The 18,795-nt window shown below is 39.6% G+C and overlaps 1 protein-coding gene across 1 annotated transcript in view; it reads left to right on the forward strand.

Moving 5' to 3' along the window:
• Window positions 1-602: 602 nt before the first annotated feature.
• The window catches only part of c2cd2l (c2cd2 like), a 21,124-nt gene continuing 2,931 nt past the window's right edge, over window positions 603-18,795 (forward strand). Inside the window, exons 1-12 of the mRNA XM_014006652.1 lie at window positions 603-855; window positions 1,084-1,545; window positions 13,968-14,063; window positions 14,230-14,349; window positions 15,249-15,356; window positions 15,910-16,023; window positions 16,169-16,268; window positions 16,364-16,496; window positions 16,824-16,888; window positions 17,124-17,245; window positions 17,600-17,771; window positions 17,843-17,944. Coding sequence (XP_013862106.1) covers window positions 1,171-1,545; window positions 13,968-14,063; window positions 14,230-14,349; window positions 15,249-15,356; window positions 15,910-16,023; window positions 16,169-16,268; window positions 16,364-16,496; window positions 16,824-16,888; window positions 17,124-17,245; window positions 17,600-17,771; window positions 17,843-17,944 — 1,507 coding nt within the window. The 5' untranslated portion in view covers window positions 603-855; window positions 1,084-1,170. The remainder of the gene's footprint in view (window positions 856-1,083; window positions 1,546-13,967; window positions 14,064-14,229; window positions 14,350-15,248; window positions 15,357-15,909; window positions 16,024-16,168; window positions 16,269-16,363; window positions 16,497-16,823; window positions 16,889-17,123; window positions 17,246-17,599; window positions 17,772-17,842; window positions 17,945-18,795) is intronic.

The following is an 18,795-nucleotide window of genomic DNA, read 5'->3' on the forward strand; positions in this document are numbered from 1 at the left end:
CTTTCTTTCTTTCTTTCTTTCTTTCTTTCTTTCTTTCTTTCTTTCTTTCTTTCTTTCTTTCTTTCTTTCTTTCTTTCTTTCTTAGCCATTTTAAAACACGAAAATCTCACTTATGATGCTACTTGTTATTTCATTATTTTGTTAAAGGTATATATTACATTTTTCAAATTTTAGTTACTTCAAACAGTCTTTTGATTTGCAAAAGCCTAGTTTAACTTTAATTGTACTCGAGCTATTTATTAATCGTTATTTAATATTTTTGAGCACTTTTGTACAAGTAAAATTTTGTAACCAGGGTTTTTTAATGTGTTAAATCGTAGATTTTATTCTTTTGCAGTCACACAAGAAAAAAAATCTATTACAGAGAATAAAAAAAATACTTGATATTTTAGTTTAAATGTATTGTTTTTAAATTCTAGTTTAGTTATACTTAGCTAAACTTTGACAAAATCACGTTTACAAAAAACATTTGAAATTTTATTTTTGTAACTTTCCAGAAACGGCTTTTATTTTGAAAACTCCGTTTGTTTTTGCTCTTCTTTTCCGGTCCCGTAGCGCCGCCTGTAGGCCGCTGCTGTCTTATTCATTCGTCATTATTACAGAAGGTAGCGACAGCAGAAGGGCAAAACACAGCGGAGATTTTAAAGTCGTCGGAGCTTGCAGGTTTTTATCAGGGGACAGAAGACGTATTTTCGAATAATTGGCAGCGGAAAGACACGAGCAGAACCCTTTCGGACCGGACGTGAGATAGATGGGACTCATGTTTGGGTTTAGAGGCGCTCTGTGTCGCCATGCACGTCATTCGCTTTTGGTTACCTGAAGGCTGCTGCTCGCTCTTTTTGAATTAAACTTCAGGTTAGTTTAAAGCCGCTGTCGATGCACTGTTTCAGCCTCAACCTGTGCGTTGAAGCCGTCATTTTGCATCAGTTGTTTTTTCTTTATGTAACCTTAAATCAGGCTGCTTTATGACCGAAATAACCACAAAGTAAGGCTGGTTCTAACCACCATCTTTCATGTGTGGCTTATATATTATAGTGTATAACTACGTCAGGTATTGAAATAATTGTGTGCTGGCATTCGCAGGCTTTAAAAGGGAGCTGAGCTGCTGAAAGTGGCAGCTCTGATATTTCCATCTGGACCTGGTGATATGAGAGGCTTCAGGAGGCGGTGATGGAGCTCCAGGAGTTGAGCTGGCTCTGCATGGTGGCTCTCTTCTTAGCCTCCGTACTCATTGTGCTCAGATGGCTGATCCAGCATTTCCTGACTTTACTGCGGCTGTGGAAAACCAGGAAAACGGCCAAGAAGCAAGGCGGCGGAGAGACAGCCTGGCAGCATCAGCATCTGGCCCTCCACGCGCAGAGCCACCGTGCTGGAGGCGTGTGGGGCTTCCTGCTGAAGCTCCGCCCTGGCAAGAAGGATGGGGGTCCTGGCTCTGAGGTCGGGGTCAGAGGCTTGCTGACCTCTCTGTTCTCCTTCAAGTCGTTCAGGGAGCACTGGCAGAGGACCTGGGTGAAGGCTCTGAACGAACAAGCTCATAGGCACGGGGTGAGTATTGATCAGTACTGTTCATAGCTATTGTTGAGTGATTTTAGTTGTGAACTATGGSTTAYTGTYTTTGTGTAAACCACCAGCTTTATCATGATAAAACAWTATGTTGATCTGTCTGTCATGATAKGATTTTGATGAGACCGATATGATCAYATGCCCATCAATTCACATTGGGCATGTGATAAAGATGTGCATCTGTTTTGGTTTGGCCTTGGGGTAATTGAGTCATTAATCATTTAATCAGYATATTGATGTGAATCGAYGTATTGTTACACCCGTATTATTGAAGGACCTACAACCTGACTGAAGCTCTGTTTACACAAGACCGGTCTCAGGATCTGCTGGTGGTTTTCAATGTTTATTGGGGTGAATAAGCAAGGATCACACGTTTACATGGAACCGCTGCAGAAATGTGCCATGCACGGTGGCCAGATAGGACATGGTAAACTGTTGTACCGCCCCTTTTAAAATTAGTGTGTTTTGACCTAAACTCTTATTTTAAGCTGAGTGAGGGTGTTGTAAGATAAGGTTGGTTAATTTTTGCAGAAAAGACGARGCAAAAAAACAATTTCTGCAGTGTCTGCATGATCTCTAGTCTGAACCTAGTGAATTCATTCAGACCTTGGGTGTTTTTTGGTTTTGCTCCATGCTGCAAAGGGTGAGTAACACAAAACTCACTCTGCTGTCTGCAGTTTATTGTAAATTTTGTATGAAATTTTATGTAAACACACTCTGCGGGGGGGTGTTAATGAAAAGTTCCACTCTGAGACCTGGTTTCATAAGGTGTCGGTGTCAAAAACTCCAGTCACGAGCGCCTGRATCACAACACAGAAAACCAGCTCCGTGTAAACGGCCCCTGAGACCAGTCTTTTTGACACCGGGCAGCACATTTCACTCCAGAAGGCTTCGAGTCTTGAGAGTTTTGTTTCACTCTGCACAGATTTAAACCTCCCTGTGTCTGATTCAGCAAAGTAGCCCCAGAACAGAACTGAGCCTCCTCCATGTTTCATTATAGGTACCGTATTCTTTTCTTTGTTTTTTTTTTTTTGTGGCTTGTCAAAAAGAATTTGGGCAAATTCTATTTTTTATTTTATTTTTTTTAGTGTCCTCCTCGGTCAACTTCCATTAAGTTCTCTTTGGCTCAAATTGTGATGGATGGTGCGATGTGACAAAACCAGTTTTCACTTTCTTTTTTTGCTTAATTTTGTCAGTTTCAAGAGTTTTCATTGAGTGTTGTGGGTCTTTCTTTTTTAACAAAAAGATCCAAACGTCTTTATCTGATTCTGTAAATGTTTAATTTGGCATGGTCAGTGCTCCAGAGAGATTAGCCAAGCTTGAAGCTTATGGTAAATTTCTAAAGGTCCTGCTCCTTAAATAATTTTCTTTGATCTATTGGAATTAAGTCTGAAACACAGTCAGATGTTTCCTGCGAACGCTTGCAGAGAAAAGCCCCAAACCTATCCCTCGCCACCCACACATTATATTTAGCGTACGTGTGTGGGAGTGTAAAGGGAGTCAGATCAATCCACTCGGTGAACTTGCACCACAGACCACTGATTCGTGAGGTTCACCACACCTTTGCTGATTAAAAGCATCCTCTTCAATGTTCAGGTAAACACAGGAGGAGTAGTCACAGTTCAGGTGATGAGTTCTGAGCGTTGGAGCTGCAGGACCTTCATTTAGAGCTAAACAAACTGAACATGAACGTTACGGGAAGCGAAGTGGAGACAAAAAATAAAAAAAAGGCACCACTCTTGGTGAGTTAAACAGCACCCACTCTCCCAGGAACACAGAATATCTGCTGCAGAACAGAGCACATGTTTTAAAGACTCTGGTTGAACGGTGGTTCATGCAGCAAAATCAAAACACGAGGAAGTCGGTTGAAAACAGAACAAAACACAAGTTTCTCACATGTATGGTTTGTTTCCAAAGAGCAAAGGTGGAAGATGATGTTGCAAAATACCTCATGAACCACTGGATTAATTTTAAATCAAATCGGCAGAAAGTAATTATCGGATGAAAATCTACTACCTGTTTCAAATGGCTGCCAAGAGACCACAAAAATAACTTTAACTCAGTCAGTTTCTAGATGTCGCGCTACAGTTTGATGTGGTAGCCGAGAGTTATTTATAACACATCAGCTGAGCGAGCGTGACATCTGGCGATATTTCACGAGTTTATTTTAAAAGTTTGGCCAAAACAGCTAAAAGATGAGATGATCTTAATGTAAACTCTGGTGGTGGGTGATTTGCATTCCTTCAAAGAACACTTGGCCTTTGATTGAATTTATCTGGTAATGTATCCTTTACTTCATTATATATTTAGATATGCGCCTTTTAAAAAAACTTCTAATTCCTTTAAAATCTGTTTCCATCAAGCTTGATTTTAGTGACAAGAAGTCTCAAAGTTTTCCTAGAAATTGAACTTGGCTCTTGGATTGTAAAAGATGGGAGTGTATCAGATTAGTTCTCTTATAAGGGCCTTCTTGGTTGATCCGTTTTGCTTAAGTAATGCGTAGCTCAACAAATCTGGACTAAACTTTGGATGACCTCTGGACTTTTTAAGGACAGCATGTTTCATGTTTCCTGATACCAACCACAATCATTCTAACTCTTTTATGACCTGACAGCCATATATACATAAACCACAATGGCAACAGCTCTATTGTCACCTAGCGTTCATTTACTTTACAGGATATCAACTCTAGGGATGATTGAACTCTTTTTATAGCAACGCTAAATACCTCGCATGGAGGAAAAGTCATTTAGGAAATTAAATTTAGCAGGTTTATAGTTTTCAAAGGTGATGGCCTCATGTGGCTATGTCATTCTCTTGTATACAGCACAGCCTGACCTTTTTAAGAAATGCTTTAAAAGCAGACAGAAGAACTTTAAAAATAGATGTTGGAACAAGCTGGAAGTTTGGCGAAGAAGCACCTTGTTGGTTTGAGGAGACCGGGACAAGCTGTTGGTGTTTGTTTTATCCACGAAGCTGTCAAGTTTGTGGGCAGAGCGTGTGAGCCGAAAGCTTTCTGAGCTCACTTATCACAATCAAATATTTGCCAGTCACTGGTGTTGCACACAAAGCAATCTGTTACTCTAAATGTGTGGTAGGTTGAGCGGTGTGATGGTATTGTGGTATACCCCGGTATCGAAATATGGTGACAGCATTATGACGTTATATTAACCTTCTGGAGCCTAGTCACATCATGACCTATTTAAATCACTCTAACTGGAAATAAACGCATTCTCTGAGATTCTGTTTCAATTTGTGTCAAAAGTAGACACTTCAAACTTTACACCAGTTTTTAAATTGTGTTGAAAGGCCAAATAAAACTGGAGTTATGATAAATACACCACTTAATATGTCCTAGCAGGAAACATGATAATCTCCTGGAAAAAACACCTCAGTCCACTGCCAGTCTCATCGTTCTCTTTAGATGAAAAGACCCCACCCCCCCACCCCCGACCTCCTTTCTTATCGAGGCCCAATATTATTTGACAAATGCCATACAATCAACAGGAAGAAGAAAATAAAAAGACACAACATTTGAACAAAGTTTGGTGGTGATGGAGAGAAAGTAACTCAACTCGCTACAGACCATACACCCCCACACCCTGCCCCTTTCAATTATCTTAAGATAATATGTCTGTATGAAAAAGATCAATACTGCCCAACCCTAGTGTCTGGACTGATAAATCAACTGTGCTTGCTAATGAACGTTAAAAAAATTAAACATTTTAGTTGACAAGATGTAATGTTGTCTGACCAGAAGATTAACTCTTCATTTCTGTGTTGAAGGGTATAGGTCAGTGGTTCCCAAACTTTTGAAACACAAAACAGTAGCAGAGACCTGTGCCCCCAACTATTTTTGGATGATAAACATTTGTATCAGGCCAACAAAACATGGGCATAGTAACAATATATTTTATATTACATTTATCCATTTTAAATATACTAACCTCACTCCTTTGTAACAACTAAGGCAAAAATGTAATTAATTCAGAAAATCTTTTCAGGACCCCACMTTRAWGTTTYGGGACCCCACTTTGGGTCCCGACCCCAACTTTGGGAAACACTGGTATAGGTTACATTCATATTTCACACAGTAAGAGTTTTATGATGTTAGACTGTGCTAAAACAAACATTTATCTCAGTTTAGGGCTGTCACAATTAATCGATTAATCGACGACTAATCGATTATTAAAATAATCGATGACTAATTTAATAATCGATTAATCGTTTTCTTTTTTTTGTTGTTCTTTACTTTGTTTTTCTCTCCAAACTGCTTTGACACCTTCCACTGCCACATCTACCTTTCTGTCCTTGACACACATGCACAGTAGTGGTAAATGGGGTAGGCCGTGGACGTCACAACACATTATACAGACAGGCTCTRGTATCATGGCTACCCAGCAACGGAGCTGAAAATTGTGGGAACTTTTTAAGAAAATGAAAGAGAAACCTGTGCAAAATCTGCAGAGCAGAACTTGCCTTTCACAGCAATTATTTTTAGTTAGCATATAGCTAAAATCTAACGATGGTTATACAATAGCAGCTGCATTCTGACGTGATAAGCTGTATGTTTTATATTCAATTAACSTATGATCCGATTAGTCGACTAATCGAATAAATAATCGGTGATTAATCGATTATTAAAATAATCGTTTGTGGCAGCCCTATCTCAGTTCTTTGAATTTTTATTGTTTTGTTTAAGAGTTTCTCTTTCTCACCAAAAGCCAATCTGGAAAAATCTGCTTTTAGGTGTTTTGTGGAGATAAGGAAAAGCATTTAGTGTCAAGAAGCAGTTGCATAACATTCTTTACCTCTGCYTTACTGCAAGTACTGTACCTGCCACTTGCCCGGCAGGTTCCTGAGGACTTGCTGAAAGCAGACACTACATCAACGACCTAGGCCACGGTACTGCAGAGTCACTTTCTCCTTTAACTTGTACTTCATGATTATGTTTCTGCATCAGACAAAACATGAGCTTCCCTGGAGGAATGCAACACGATGAAGATACGGCTTCAGCCTCATCGTGGCATTAAGCTGACCACATTTRAGATTATTGCTGATGAAAGAGTTTAAATAATGATGTTGAATAAATTTTAACCTATGAAAAGTTGAATAAGGCTGCATGATTAGGATAAAGCTGTAAACATTCACTTATATTTCTGCTTACAGAAGATACTTTGTTTTCARTCAACCATCAATTCTTACTTAAAATTATTTACTTCTGTGAAATATAATACATAATAATAGTGCATTTTCATATTAAATTTGTTTAACRGGATAAAAATGTATTTTGGCACATTTTTGGATTTTAGTCAATCAACAAAACTGGGCTAAATGACAATAAGGGCAATTTTTTTGATTTTGTCATGTAAAGAGCAGACTGAGACTTCTCATTAATTTTGAAGAAATGTTAATTGCTTGTTGATTGTTGTTTTCCTTCTGATAGTATAATGTGGTCTTCTCACAATCAGAGGTGTAATGTGAGGTGTGATCCAAAAAGAAAACCAGAGCTTTCATGTTTTTTTTTGAACGAATACACAGTAAAAAGGCAAAACACTGAAATGTCAGTTTATTAAAGGAACAGTGTGTAGGATTTTGTCAATTCTTTTAGCCGAAATTGAGATAATCACTAATGACAATAATAAAAAAAACACGTCTAATCATTGCAGACAAAGACTTTGTTTTATTATTTTTACCTTATATAAAGCTGTTTATATCTCCATGGCCACGGGTCGCCACACAGGCAGATGCCATCTTGCACCGCCATCTTGTCTATGAAGGCTCATGAAGGACAAACTGCGGTGGCGGCGTCAAAAACGGTTTTAGTTGTAATACTATAAATGTAATATTTGTTGTCTGTCATTAGCTACGTTTACATGGATAAAAGTAATCGGATTAAACAGCCATTCGGAATAAAAATGCGTCATGTAAACAGCCCGTTCCAATTATTCTGATCCGATTGAGCTCGATCCGAATGAATTTTTAATCCGAATGAAAAGGGTGGGTTATGCTGATTGATGATCGGAATGAGGTTCATATAAACACTTAATCTGATCATCTTATTCTGATTGTAGAAAACTGACCTGTGCGCGCATGTCTGCTGACTTTCATTCACCCGGTGGGACAGCAGCGCTCCNTTTTTACCTTATAAAAAGCTGTTTATATCTCCATGGTCGTGGGTCGCCACACAGACAGCCGCCATCTTGCACCGCCATCTTGTCTACGAAGGCTTGTGAAGGATAAACTGCGGTGGCGGCGTCAAAAACGGTTTTAGTTGTAATACTATAAATGTAATATTTGTTGTCTGTCATTAGCTACATTTACATGGACAAAAGTAATCGGATTAAATGGCCGTTCAGAATAAAAATGCGTCATGTAAACAGCCCGTTCCGATTATTCTGATCCGACTGAGCTCGATCCGAATGAATTTTTAATCCGAATGAAAAGGGTGGGTTATGCCGATTGATAATCAGAATGAGGTTCATGTAAAAACTTAATCTGATCATCTTATTCTGATAATAGAAAACTGACCTTTGCGCATGTCTGCTGACTTTCATTCACCCTGTGGGACAGCAGCGCTCCAGCTGCGCAGCACCGTGCAGAACTTTTCCTCCACGCTCTCTTAACAGATGAAAAAGGAGGCAAACAGCAGAAGTTGCTTCGCAAAAAATAAAAATAAAAAGCACGTATTGCTTCATCTGCAGGCTGCAGCTCAACCGAGGAGTAACGACGTCTCCACCGTTATTAAAAGCTGACACGGGTCCGTCCTGAGCGCACAGAGGAGCTTTGTTTACGTTTGTAACACGGAAGTAGAGCTGAATGTTTACAACACTGCGCTTGTCCGGACTTTTATTCTGAATAAAACTCCGGTGCATGTAAACACTTTTCATGATCGGATTGTGTCCATGTAAACAGTACATTCGGATTATTTAATCTGAATACATTTCAATYCGATTAAAACATTTTGTGCTTGTAAACATAGCTGGTATAATTTTACTTATCTCATAATCTTACCACTTGAAACATCACTAGCCCTGAAGCTGCTGGTAGACATCGTGATTGGAATTATCAAAGGTTTTTGACACCTGAGAGACACCGTAGCAACTCCTTTGCGTTTGGAAGCGGGGTGGGGGTGGGGGGAGGACCAGGGAGGATGATTCAACCACTCAACCATTAGATGTTGATGACAACAAATCCTACACACTGTGCCTTTAACATAGAATACATAAAACCCTGATAAAACTGATAATCTCAGTACAATGAAATGTTCTGCTAAAAACAAACCTTGGGACTTGACATTCACTTGGATGTTRTTTTGAAAAGTACCACCCACACGTTTCTGCAGACCAAACAACCTCCTAACTGGCTTTTTACAAATTTAATGATGTTGGAAAAGAGCCATAAATGACATGTAGACTGGTGTAGCATTCCCCGTGACCTATTACATGATGGAATTAAAAACTGTATTGTTCTTAAGGTCAGAATGGAACAAGATACATTTCAGGCGTCTCAGCACATAAGACACGTTTATGTTTGATTCCACTCAGAAAGTGTAGTTGAAGGTGGATGAACATGAGAGGTGCTTTGGTGCATGAAAGTTTTATATCATTAATTATTTTAAATGATTGTATTAATATCAGTGTAGTTTCTGTCTTCCACTTTGTTCATTTGTATTCTGTTAACGTCAGCAGACATCGACGTAGGTYAGGAATCCTCATTTTGTCTCACTAATTTTGAGTCAAAGTCCTGTGTTCTTGTGGTRGAACACTCCTGAGGGAAGATCTGACCCTGACCCCCTCTCTGAAAGTCAACACCAACATGAGGAAAGTACAAAATGAAACGATTCAGAAGGCAGAATACAAGCACAGACTTTCAGGTTGCTACACAATTAGTTGCAAATGTGTCCTAAAAGCACACTGTGTTTGTCAACTGAGAAAAAAAAACTTTCTCAAAGTTTGATTGAAAGTATTTAGCTGTGAAATAAACAAATCTTTCTATAGGTAAATTAAATGAAGGATAAAATAAATATACATTAAATTTAAAGGTGAAAAGATTGAGGTTTTTATTTTTGTTCAGTTTGAAAAATATATCTGTCCCATTCCATCACCAGCCTAACCCTGTTCAGTTTGATGCCTATCTTGAACAAGTCAACAGACGAGAGACAGGTTACGCCCTGAAGGCATCACCAGTCCATCATAAGGTCAATACAGAGACACACAACCATACACACATACACTGAATAGGGTGAGGCAATATTGGCATAAAAATTTATCACTTTTGGTCTGCTCTCTGTTGCCTGATTCTCCACAGCAAACTCACATGAAATACAGTAGTTGTTCCCTTATACTGTATTTATGTGCAGTTCCCCCTACAGTCACACATCAAGTTATAAGTTTAGGTTAATATGTTGGTTCAGTGTTGAGCCCAAAGACATTTATCATCAACAGCAGTCTTCCAAAACAACCACAAGTGGTCATTAAATTAGACACAGTGATGCCAATTTTTTTTTTACCATACCACAGCTTCCTATGACATTCTACAGGTTGAGCACTGCAGCTTTTTTTAGACATCTTCAAGCATGTCTTTCCTGTCCTCCTACACCTTTTGAGAGTAACACTGTGCAGTTGAATTTATGACTCAGTTCTTGATTTATCACTACCTAAATGTTCCAGACTGAGTGTATTTGCAGGGAAGGCTTGAAGGTCTGGTCAGCCTACCAGACAGGCAGAACATAATGCAGAGACAGCGTACATCTGCAGCTGACACATGATGCCGAGCAGTCATTACTGGGTGGTAGAGAAGCACAAATCGGTGCGCGTCTGCTGGGAAAGAAGCTCCCTGTTCCTTTACAATCTGCAATTATAAAGCATCCTTGTGATTAGCTCGAAAAAAGCAGTTCAGTTCTCTCCCCTCTCTGACTGCCAGTTGTTGGAAGATGATTAATGCTGTGTGATTAATGCTCAAGTGGATTCTTTCCTAACAACAGGGGACATTAAGCACTCAGAGCTCATTTGACATAAAGGTGCAGGAAACTAACCTTTTTATCTTTCTGCTACAGCTGTGGGCAACATTTAGCTTTAACAGCCAGTTTTGCACTTAACAGACAAAACTTAGTGAAATGAAAAATTCTGCGTGGGGCTGAGAGTCATCTAAAACATCACTGCTTTCACTGTCAATTGAAATAATGTTATTATACTTATTATTTTAGCTGTAGTGCTTGGAAGAGGTTTGAAGCAAGTCTACACTCTGTATTGAAGCCTTTCAGTTTTGTTTAAACTTAAAGCATTAAAGTTGAACATACTTTGCAAATCATTTTGTGCATTTCTGTTCAGATTCCCACATGGCAAACTGGGCCAGATCTGGTGTCAGGCTGGCACTGCTGGCTGAYTGCTGACATGGAGAGTGGTTTGTCAGCTGGATGTGGACCAGGTCTGKCAATAGTTGCACTAAGATGGCATGACACTACTGGCCTAGTTGTGGTTTAGTTTTTGTGGTGCTGGCCCCATTGCACGGAYCACCTCTGGCAAACCACATCTGGGCCACAAAAGGGTCATCAGTCTTTCTGGGCCGAGTATTAGAGCATTGTATGGGCCAGAAGTGGGCTAAACAATTTGTGCTATGCGGGTTACCAGTGGTCCCATTTAGGCTTCYAGCTAAGAACAATAAAATGTTATTTAACAAAAACAAATTCCATTTCMTTGTGTTACCTGTTCACCTACACTTACTATTTATTGTTCCTTTATTTGGAAAAGCAGCAGGTAAAAGACATCTGCTGATAAAACCAAAACAACATCAAATCAGGGATTTGGTCAGATTTGGTCAAAGCACTTTTTTAGACTCYCTGCTTTCTAAGCTACATTTTGATACCTGGATCATTCTGATGTCATGAGTAGTTCCAGACCTTGATTTGTCTTGCAAATCAGAGTGACCCCTGGAAAATCAGTCTGAATCCTACATTTGCGTATTTTAATGAGGATTACTTGACGTTGTCTGAAAAGGAAACCTTAAACAATATTTCGATATCAGGAAGGATTTGCCAGCTGGTTTTGAAAATAGCTTCACTAGGATACAGCAAAAGTAGATAAAATTTAGATATTTTTTGAACATAATAATAATAAATAATTGTTTTTTTCACCAAACTGACAGATTTCTCCCATAAAATGATTGTTTAATTGAAAGGGGTTATATTTGCAGGATTTCAGCTCACATAGTCATTTAATAGGCCTATTTATTTTACATATTGTTGCGTTGTTAACTATTTTTGCATGCTGTTGACATGATTAATATCAAAGACTGGCCAATGCTCACAGACAACAGCTGATGGTCAAACAACAGAAAGCTTCCAGTACTGTCAGTCTTATCCCTTGGCTGCAGAGTCTTTGTAATCATTTTCATACACAGAACCGAATTCCTGAACTTTGACACTGTCTAGATTTGTACCACCAACAAATAGATAAAAAAATGTCACATTTTATTAGGACATTTACCTTTTTATATGCTGTAGCCTGAGCTTGAGACAACATGGTAAAGGATTTATCAAAAAGGGGCATCGGAAGCCAGAGGGGTGGTGTATTTCTGGCTGACCCACATTCTTTTACTGAGCCAACTGGACCCATGGGGTGTGATGCTGACAAACCCGTAATGACACTATGAGTGTCCCCCAGGAGTCTCTCTGCTTCCGCGTCCTTCACATMTGACACAATACTGAAAGTCACACACAGTGGCATGCACATTTTTGAGTATCCCCAAAAAAGGGCCGTTCAATCAAAAATTCAAGTTTTAGTTACACAAACTGAAACTGCTGAGGAGATAAATCATATTTAAATATTACAAATTGTATAAATAGATATGTTTACCAGTTGACCTGTAGCCTGGAAGATCTAGGCTCAGCTAGTACTCGTAACTACAAAATGGACTTACTAAGGTATTACTAACACCTAAATTTGTCCCGATAAAGCTGCTGTGAAATGTTTTATACCAGCCTGTACCTAATAAAACACAAGTAAACAGACTACAGATTGAGAGTCACTGCAGTAACATTTAATGACATGCTCTAGTAAGACTTTGTGCCACAGATGTATCAGAAAATAACATCAGTTCACTGTGCAACAAAACAACGGACAACAAAGACAACAAATCTGGTGACACAAGCTTTCCTTTGGGCACATTTGAACTTGATCCATTTTGGCAGCACGGGTGTTGTTTGACACACTAAAAAAACAGCATTTGCCCTAAATGCAACTTCGTTTAGGGTATTTTTGTTTGTTAATATGCTAAAGTTGAATACGCTGGTTGCACGACTCTGCATGATTTCTCATACAGTATCTGTTTTGCTTTGATCGTGCCTTTTTAATGTTTGGATAATAAGGGAGTTTTATTGCAGCGTTGTTCAGCTGCAGATTAACAATTATTATTGTTTTTTTGTACTGTGGATGTAGTGAAGATTCAGAGCCAGTCAACTTGAAGTAAACAGCCGGTTGTATAGTACAATCGTGTAACTGTAACGTTGGTCCAGTGAACCTGTCAGCATGCAGCATTTGGATTTGGCTTCTTGTCTTCCTGGCAGGAACATCAACACATGCACATCAAGACACGCGTCGTTATGTCATCCTCTCACCTCTGCCCTGCCTCCACTCGCGCCTTACTTACAGAATGGACTTAGTGGAACATATGTCTTGACAATGGGGGATTGTTTCCTCTCACTTGTGTCTCCTGATCTTATTAAATATGTCCAGTCGAATAGATCCTTTGGCACACAGTGAAAGTTGTTCTGTGATCCCCGTGAATCTTTTTTTTTAAACCTGATGTACTGATTCTCTTACAGTAAACACTGCCTTGCTGTTAGCCTGACTAAGCATTGACTGATGCAGTTTTTAGTAGTGGATGCTGTTGTTCTGAGCAGCTTTAATATGTGCAAATTAAAAGGCAAACTACCACTGCCATCTCACAAAGACTCGTATTAATTCCTCCTCACTACCTCTGGGATAAACATATGTTCTAATGTTGTTGTTTTTTCTGCCAACACCCTCTGGCACTGTTCATCTGAGTCCACTAATCCAAAAAAGCTCATTTGTGCTCTGTACTGTTTTGTTGGCAACGGCCTCCTTGTAACGGCATTGTGGCACGTTTTTATAATGAATGACATTTTATAAAAAATCATAGACATCAGATGACAATTATGCCTTTAGAAAGAAACTTTTTACTTGAGAAAAAGGTGACTCTTACATAACCCAAAGACATATTTTCGATTATAAAATAAAATACAGCAGTTGTTTCATCATCGTTGTGTTATGTCTGACTGTTAACAGAAGAGTAAATGGCACTGCAAGATCTATTATGTCATTCCCAAGTGTGTTGGCCTTTTATGTAACATTTACATTTTTCTCCTCTTCTTCCCTCCCCAGAGCTCCATCCAGATAACCTTTGACAGCAGTCTCCAGTTCACTGCTGGCTCTGCAATAGAGAGCGTGACCTGCTCTGACCAGTCACCAAATCGAATGGTAAAAAAATGTTTTAGTTCAAGCTCATCATTGCAGATTTAACAAATCAAGAGTTACTTAATGTCATTTACTGCCCTTTGTTCGATTTTAATAATAGATTACAGCTCTGGAAACAGAGAGCAACAAAAAGATAATCTAATGTGACGATCCTCTTCTTGTTTTGTAGGTWTTGCACTGTAAATGTTGGGTGGACACTTTGACGTTCCTTGTGACAGTCACCCAGCAGTCAMCTGCTGCTGTGTCCATGGACACCTATCAGATCACTACCGCACATGTGATGGCAGAGGTATCAAAGCACAGCTATTTGATTTTAGTACCAGATTTTCTGGACTATAAGTCGCTCTGGAATATAAGTTTCACCTCACTAGAAGTCACATCAGATCAGTTATTTAATCTGGAACAACACAACACACAGAACACAGCTTCTGGGATGTCGAGTAGCCATAATTAACAAAATGACATAGATAAGAGCAACTGTATGTGAAATGTTTGCAACGACTAACATTTTTTTATGTATTGAACTTAAAAAAAAAAACCAAAACAACAACTGCAGGAAGATACCAAGAAACAAGTTACGGTACCAACAACAAGCCATTTTTAGCGTACCGTTCACTGTCGTCCTGCCCATTCGTCATTAGCGCCAAACTACTGAATGGTCCATTATTGTTGTGTTGCAAATAAAACAAAATAAGATTTGTGCATGTGAAATTTTTTGATCCCCGCCCACATCAAGATGGCTCTCTGCTCAATGCAAACACAACCAGGGCCGGGCCGGGCCTTACAATGCGTTCCAACAAGCACGTTCACCAATCTTGTTGCAGATATTTACTCCTTGGTTCATATCAGTCAGTATGAACTAACATTTAACATATCAGTGTGTCATGAAGAGGAAAAAAACATAGATAAATCACACCTGACTAAAAGCTGCAGGACCAGCCAAACTATGAAAAAAGTGTGACTTATAGTCTGTAAAATAATACAGTAAAAATAGAGTATCGTATACAGAGGAAGGTACGTCTCCAAAGCAGATGAACGTGTTAGTGACTCATTTAAATCGTTGCCCAAGAAGTGTTTTATGTTGACAAAAAATGAGTAGTTATATTTAGAGTTCTTATTTTTTAAATGCAGTCTTGTTAACCTTCCATCTGCTTCTGCCTTTAATGTGTCGCTGTTTGTTTCCATCAGGTGGCGGCGTTCCTGGAGGAGGTGGAAGACGAGGGTCTGCTGATCTCCTGGACTCTCTCCAAGCAGCCGGCGCTTTCTCTGACAGTGTCCCCGTGTAAAAAAACGCAGGTGAGTACATTCGATACAGGTCTCATTTCTAAAACCACCCAGTTTTTTTTTCTCTTTAACCAACTGAAATCTGCGTGCACTCAGATAATCCAGAGCACGCTACCAACTGAAATCTGCGTGCACTCAGATAATCCAGAGCACGCTACCAACTGAAATCTGCGTGCACTCAGATAATCCAGAGCACGCTATGCAAAATAAGTTTTCTGCTCATACCTTCTAAGATTCTTTTAATACTTCTCTGTCAACTCTCACTGATTTGCATGTGAGTCACTCTGCAGCCCATTTAACTCCTTATGAGTCATGGAGGAAGTGCCACTTTTGAGTTTTAAATATGCATTGCTTATTTGTCTGAAGCGGAGAGAAAAAAGACGACATAAGCAGCAAACAGAAAATAGCTTTTTATTTATAAGAAAGACATTCCAGGATACAAACTGTATACTTTAGAAAACAAAAATGTAAATGTGTAATTTATCTTATAAGTACAGTAATATCAGAGAGAAATAATTGCTAAAAGTGGCTTTTTTAACTGTCAGTTATGTTAAATCCATTAAAGTTCACTGATGCCGAGGCAGACCTGGACATGATCAAAGGAATGATTGAGGACACTCTTCTCAGCACTCAACCAGCCATGGTCCTCAGCCTAAAGACTTCTGTCCCCTATCGTTTGGTGAGGAAAATGCTTTCGCTCAGAGAAAATTAATTATCTAGTTTCTGCAACAAACAAGTGGCAAAAGCTGGGAGGCTGCTGAATTTCAAAGATTATGGTCTTAAGCAGATTAAAAGTGAGCTCTGTGCTGTTGTCTCTGCACCAGTCCCCGGTGGATCACCTCTCAGTGGGAGCCAACTCCACATCCCACAGTGTCCTGGTGAGACGACTCCTCCTCCGGCAGCTCAGCGTGACCTTAAATAAAGGTCAGATATTCTCGCTCGGCTTCTGATTGTTTCCGTAGAGCTTCCTGCAGAGAGCAGAAGTCTCACCTGCCCCTCTTGTGTGGGTTTTTTTTTAGGCCAGTGGTCCAGATCAAGTGAGCTCTGCTGTGCCCTGAGCCTGGACCAACCCTCTGCAGAGAGAAAGACCCGCTTCCTGCCCGTGCCCACCAACCCCAATGGTGCACTGGAATGGAGTGAAGAAATGACTCTGTAAGGTGTCACAGAAAACTCAAAATCACATTAATAGAAATGTTTTTCTTTAAGTGAGCTGCCAAAATGACAAAGCAGAGATTTATTTTGTTTAATGCAGTTTTAAGACATTTAAAACACAACTGGCCTTCGACAATAATAACCTGACAGTAGAATAAATCTGCTCAATCTGTGCATCCATTATGACACTGTGTTTTATGTATTTAAACAGCATTAACAAATATATCTGACAGCCTTTTTCAGATAGCCATGAAATTAAATGTTTCTTTAGTTCTGGGTTTTTACTTCATTTCTGACCCACATATCTTCTGTGTGTGTTCTTTTAAGGGAGCTGGGCCCTGAAAGCAAAGAGCTCAGGATAAGGCTGGTGGAGCGGAGTGGCACGAGGGAACGTAAGGAAAAGCTCAATACCAATTTGCTTCTGGCTGCTGCCCACAAACCTGATCRGCAGCATCGTTTATATCTTTTAAGCAAAAATACCCGTACCTAAAACGCACTGTTGGCAGGTTCACTGTAACGATCTCTATCAGAAGCTGCTCCCAAAATGGCCTTTAGTTGTGTATTTGTAAACAATAATAATAATAATGAGATTTTTCTTCTTTTCTTTTTTTTTTTTGTACTAAATAGAATTTCTTCCGGGTCACGCCTCTGTCGCTTGGAACCTCCAAAGCAAAATCCCCACGGGGCAACATATTCTGTTCATAAGCCCCGGTCATGGTTTAGCACCAGATGCCACCGTCACAGCTGAGGTGAGGGACGAGATCAGCTGCTTTTCTGTAAAACTCCAGGAAACCACTTATGAGGTTTTTCYCAAAGCTTGAAATTTCCAGAAATTTACCAGAACTTCACAACAAAACAGACTTTTTGTATTAAAAGTATGCAGCACATGAGCTTCTGTAGATGACTCCTCTTTATTTCTAAAAAGAACATTGTTGTTMGAGGTAACATTATGTTTATAATCTCTTAAACTGGAAAAGCAAAGAACTGTAGGTCCGAATGTCATTTGACACAAATTGATCTTGATTTGGCGAAGCTCTGAACTCCTGAGAGGTGTATTTGCACGCAGAGCTCTGTTATATTTTTTGATCTTTTCATTCTGACAGCTGCTGTACGTAGAAACCGAGGAGCTCCGCAGTTCCCACAACGCTTTGCCAATCCGCTCCTCGCTCACCCCCACCAAGAAAGTGGACGTGGACCGGACCGTCATGCCGGACGGGACCATCGTCACCACCGTCACCACCGTCCAGTCTCGAGTTAAACTCGATCGCAGCCCGGGTAAGTGAACGCTGGAGGATGTTCAGTTGAGCTGGGGGTGATGAATGAATTAATGCTGCGATGCCTTTCAGGTGATTCCCCACTGTGTTCACCATCCAAAGTGGAGATGAATGAAAAGGAAGCCACGGTTTTGTGTGACGACAGAGGCGACGGCGGCAGTCCGAACCCGAGCAGTAAGTTCCAGACTGAAAACCAGACGTTGTTTTACAAAACAGATGCAAAGTAGGATAAAGCATCGAGCTCACTTTGAAGGTGCTTCTCTTCAAAAAAGAGTTCTTTTAAGGGGGGGTATGCAAAATCAGATTTTTTGAGCTTTTTCATGTTCTAATGTCATTCCTTTATCAAAAACGTGTTGCTTTGTTTCATTCATGCATGTTTGAGAAATCCTTGAATCTCCTGCAGCCATGTGGAGCTGCAAAAACCCTTGATGGTACAAAGCTCCGCCTATTTACACAAAGCTCCTCCCTGGAGCTCAGTCTGCAGCCGAGCTCCCGCCCCACAGAGCACCCCTCCCCCAAAGCAATGCTGTGAAGACGTGCTGAAGTGGGAGTGTCTGAAACAGTAGGAGGTTCTTAAACAGGCCAATTTCAAGTTGAAGTTGAATTAGTTTTTGATAAATACAGATGTTTTTTTATAACAATTGACGGTAACAGTTACTCGATTGTGGTACAGAACTGAACTATGTGACTGAAAAATACATAATACCCCCTTTTAAAAGTTAGTTACTTGAGTAAAACACAAACTTTATACAAAATACCCACTTTTAAAAGTTGTCACGACACAAATATAAATGAATGAAAGAATGATTTATTTATTTGGGACAATGTGCAATTAAAACAATTTGATGCATTGCACCAGATTTAGGCTAATTTTCATCTGTAGTCCCATCAAACAGTAAAAACAAAACAACATCCAACAGTAAAATAGAAATAGGAGAAGGAAAAAAAACAGAAAAATAAAATATAAAATAAAACATTTTGCAATTAAAAAATACATAAAAACACCCCACCCCACCCTCCAATCC

This window comes from Austrofundulus limnaeus, unplaced genomic scaffold, assembly GCF_001266775.1.
Source record: "Austrofundulus limnaeus strain Quisiro unplaced genomic scaffold, Austrofundulus_limnaeus-1.0 Scaffold37, whole genome shotgun sequence".
Lineage (NCBI taxonomy): Eukaryota > Metazoa > Chordata > Actinopteri > Cyprinodontiformes > Rivulidae > Austrofundulus > Austrofundulus limnaeus.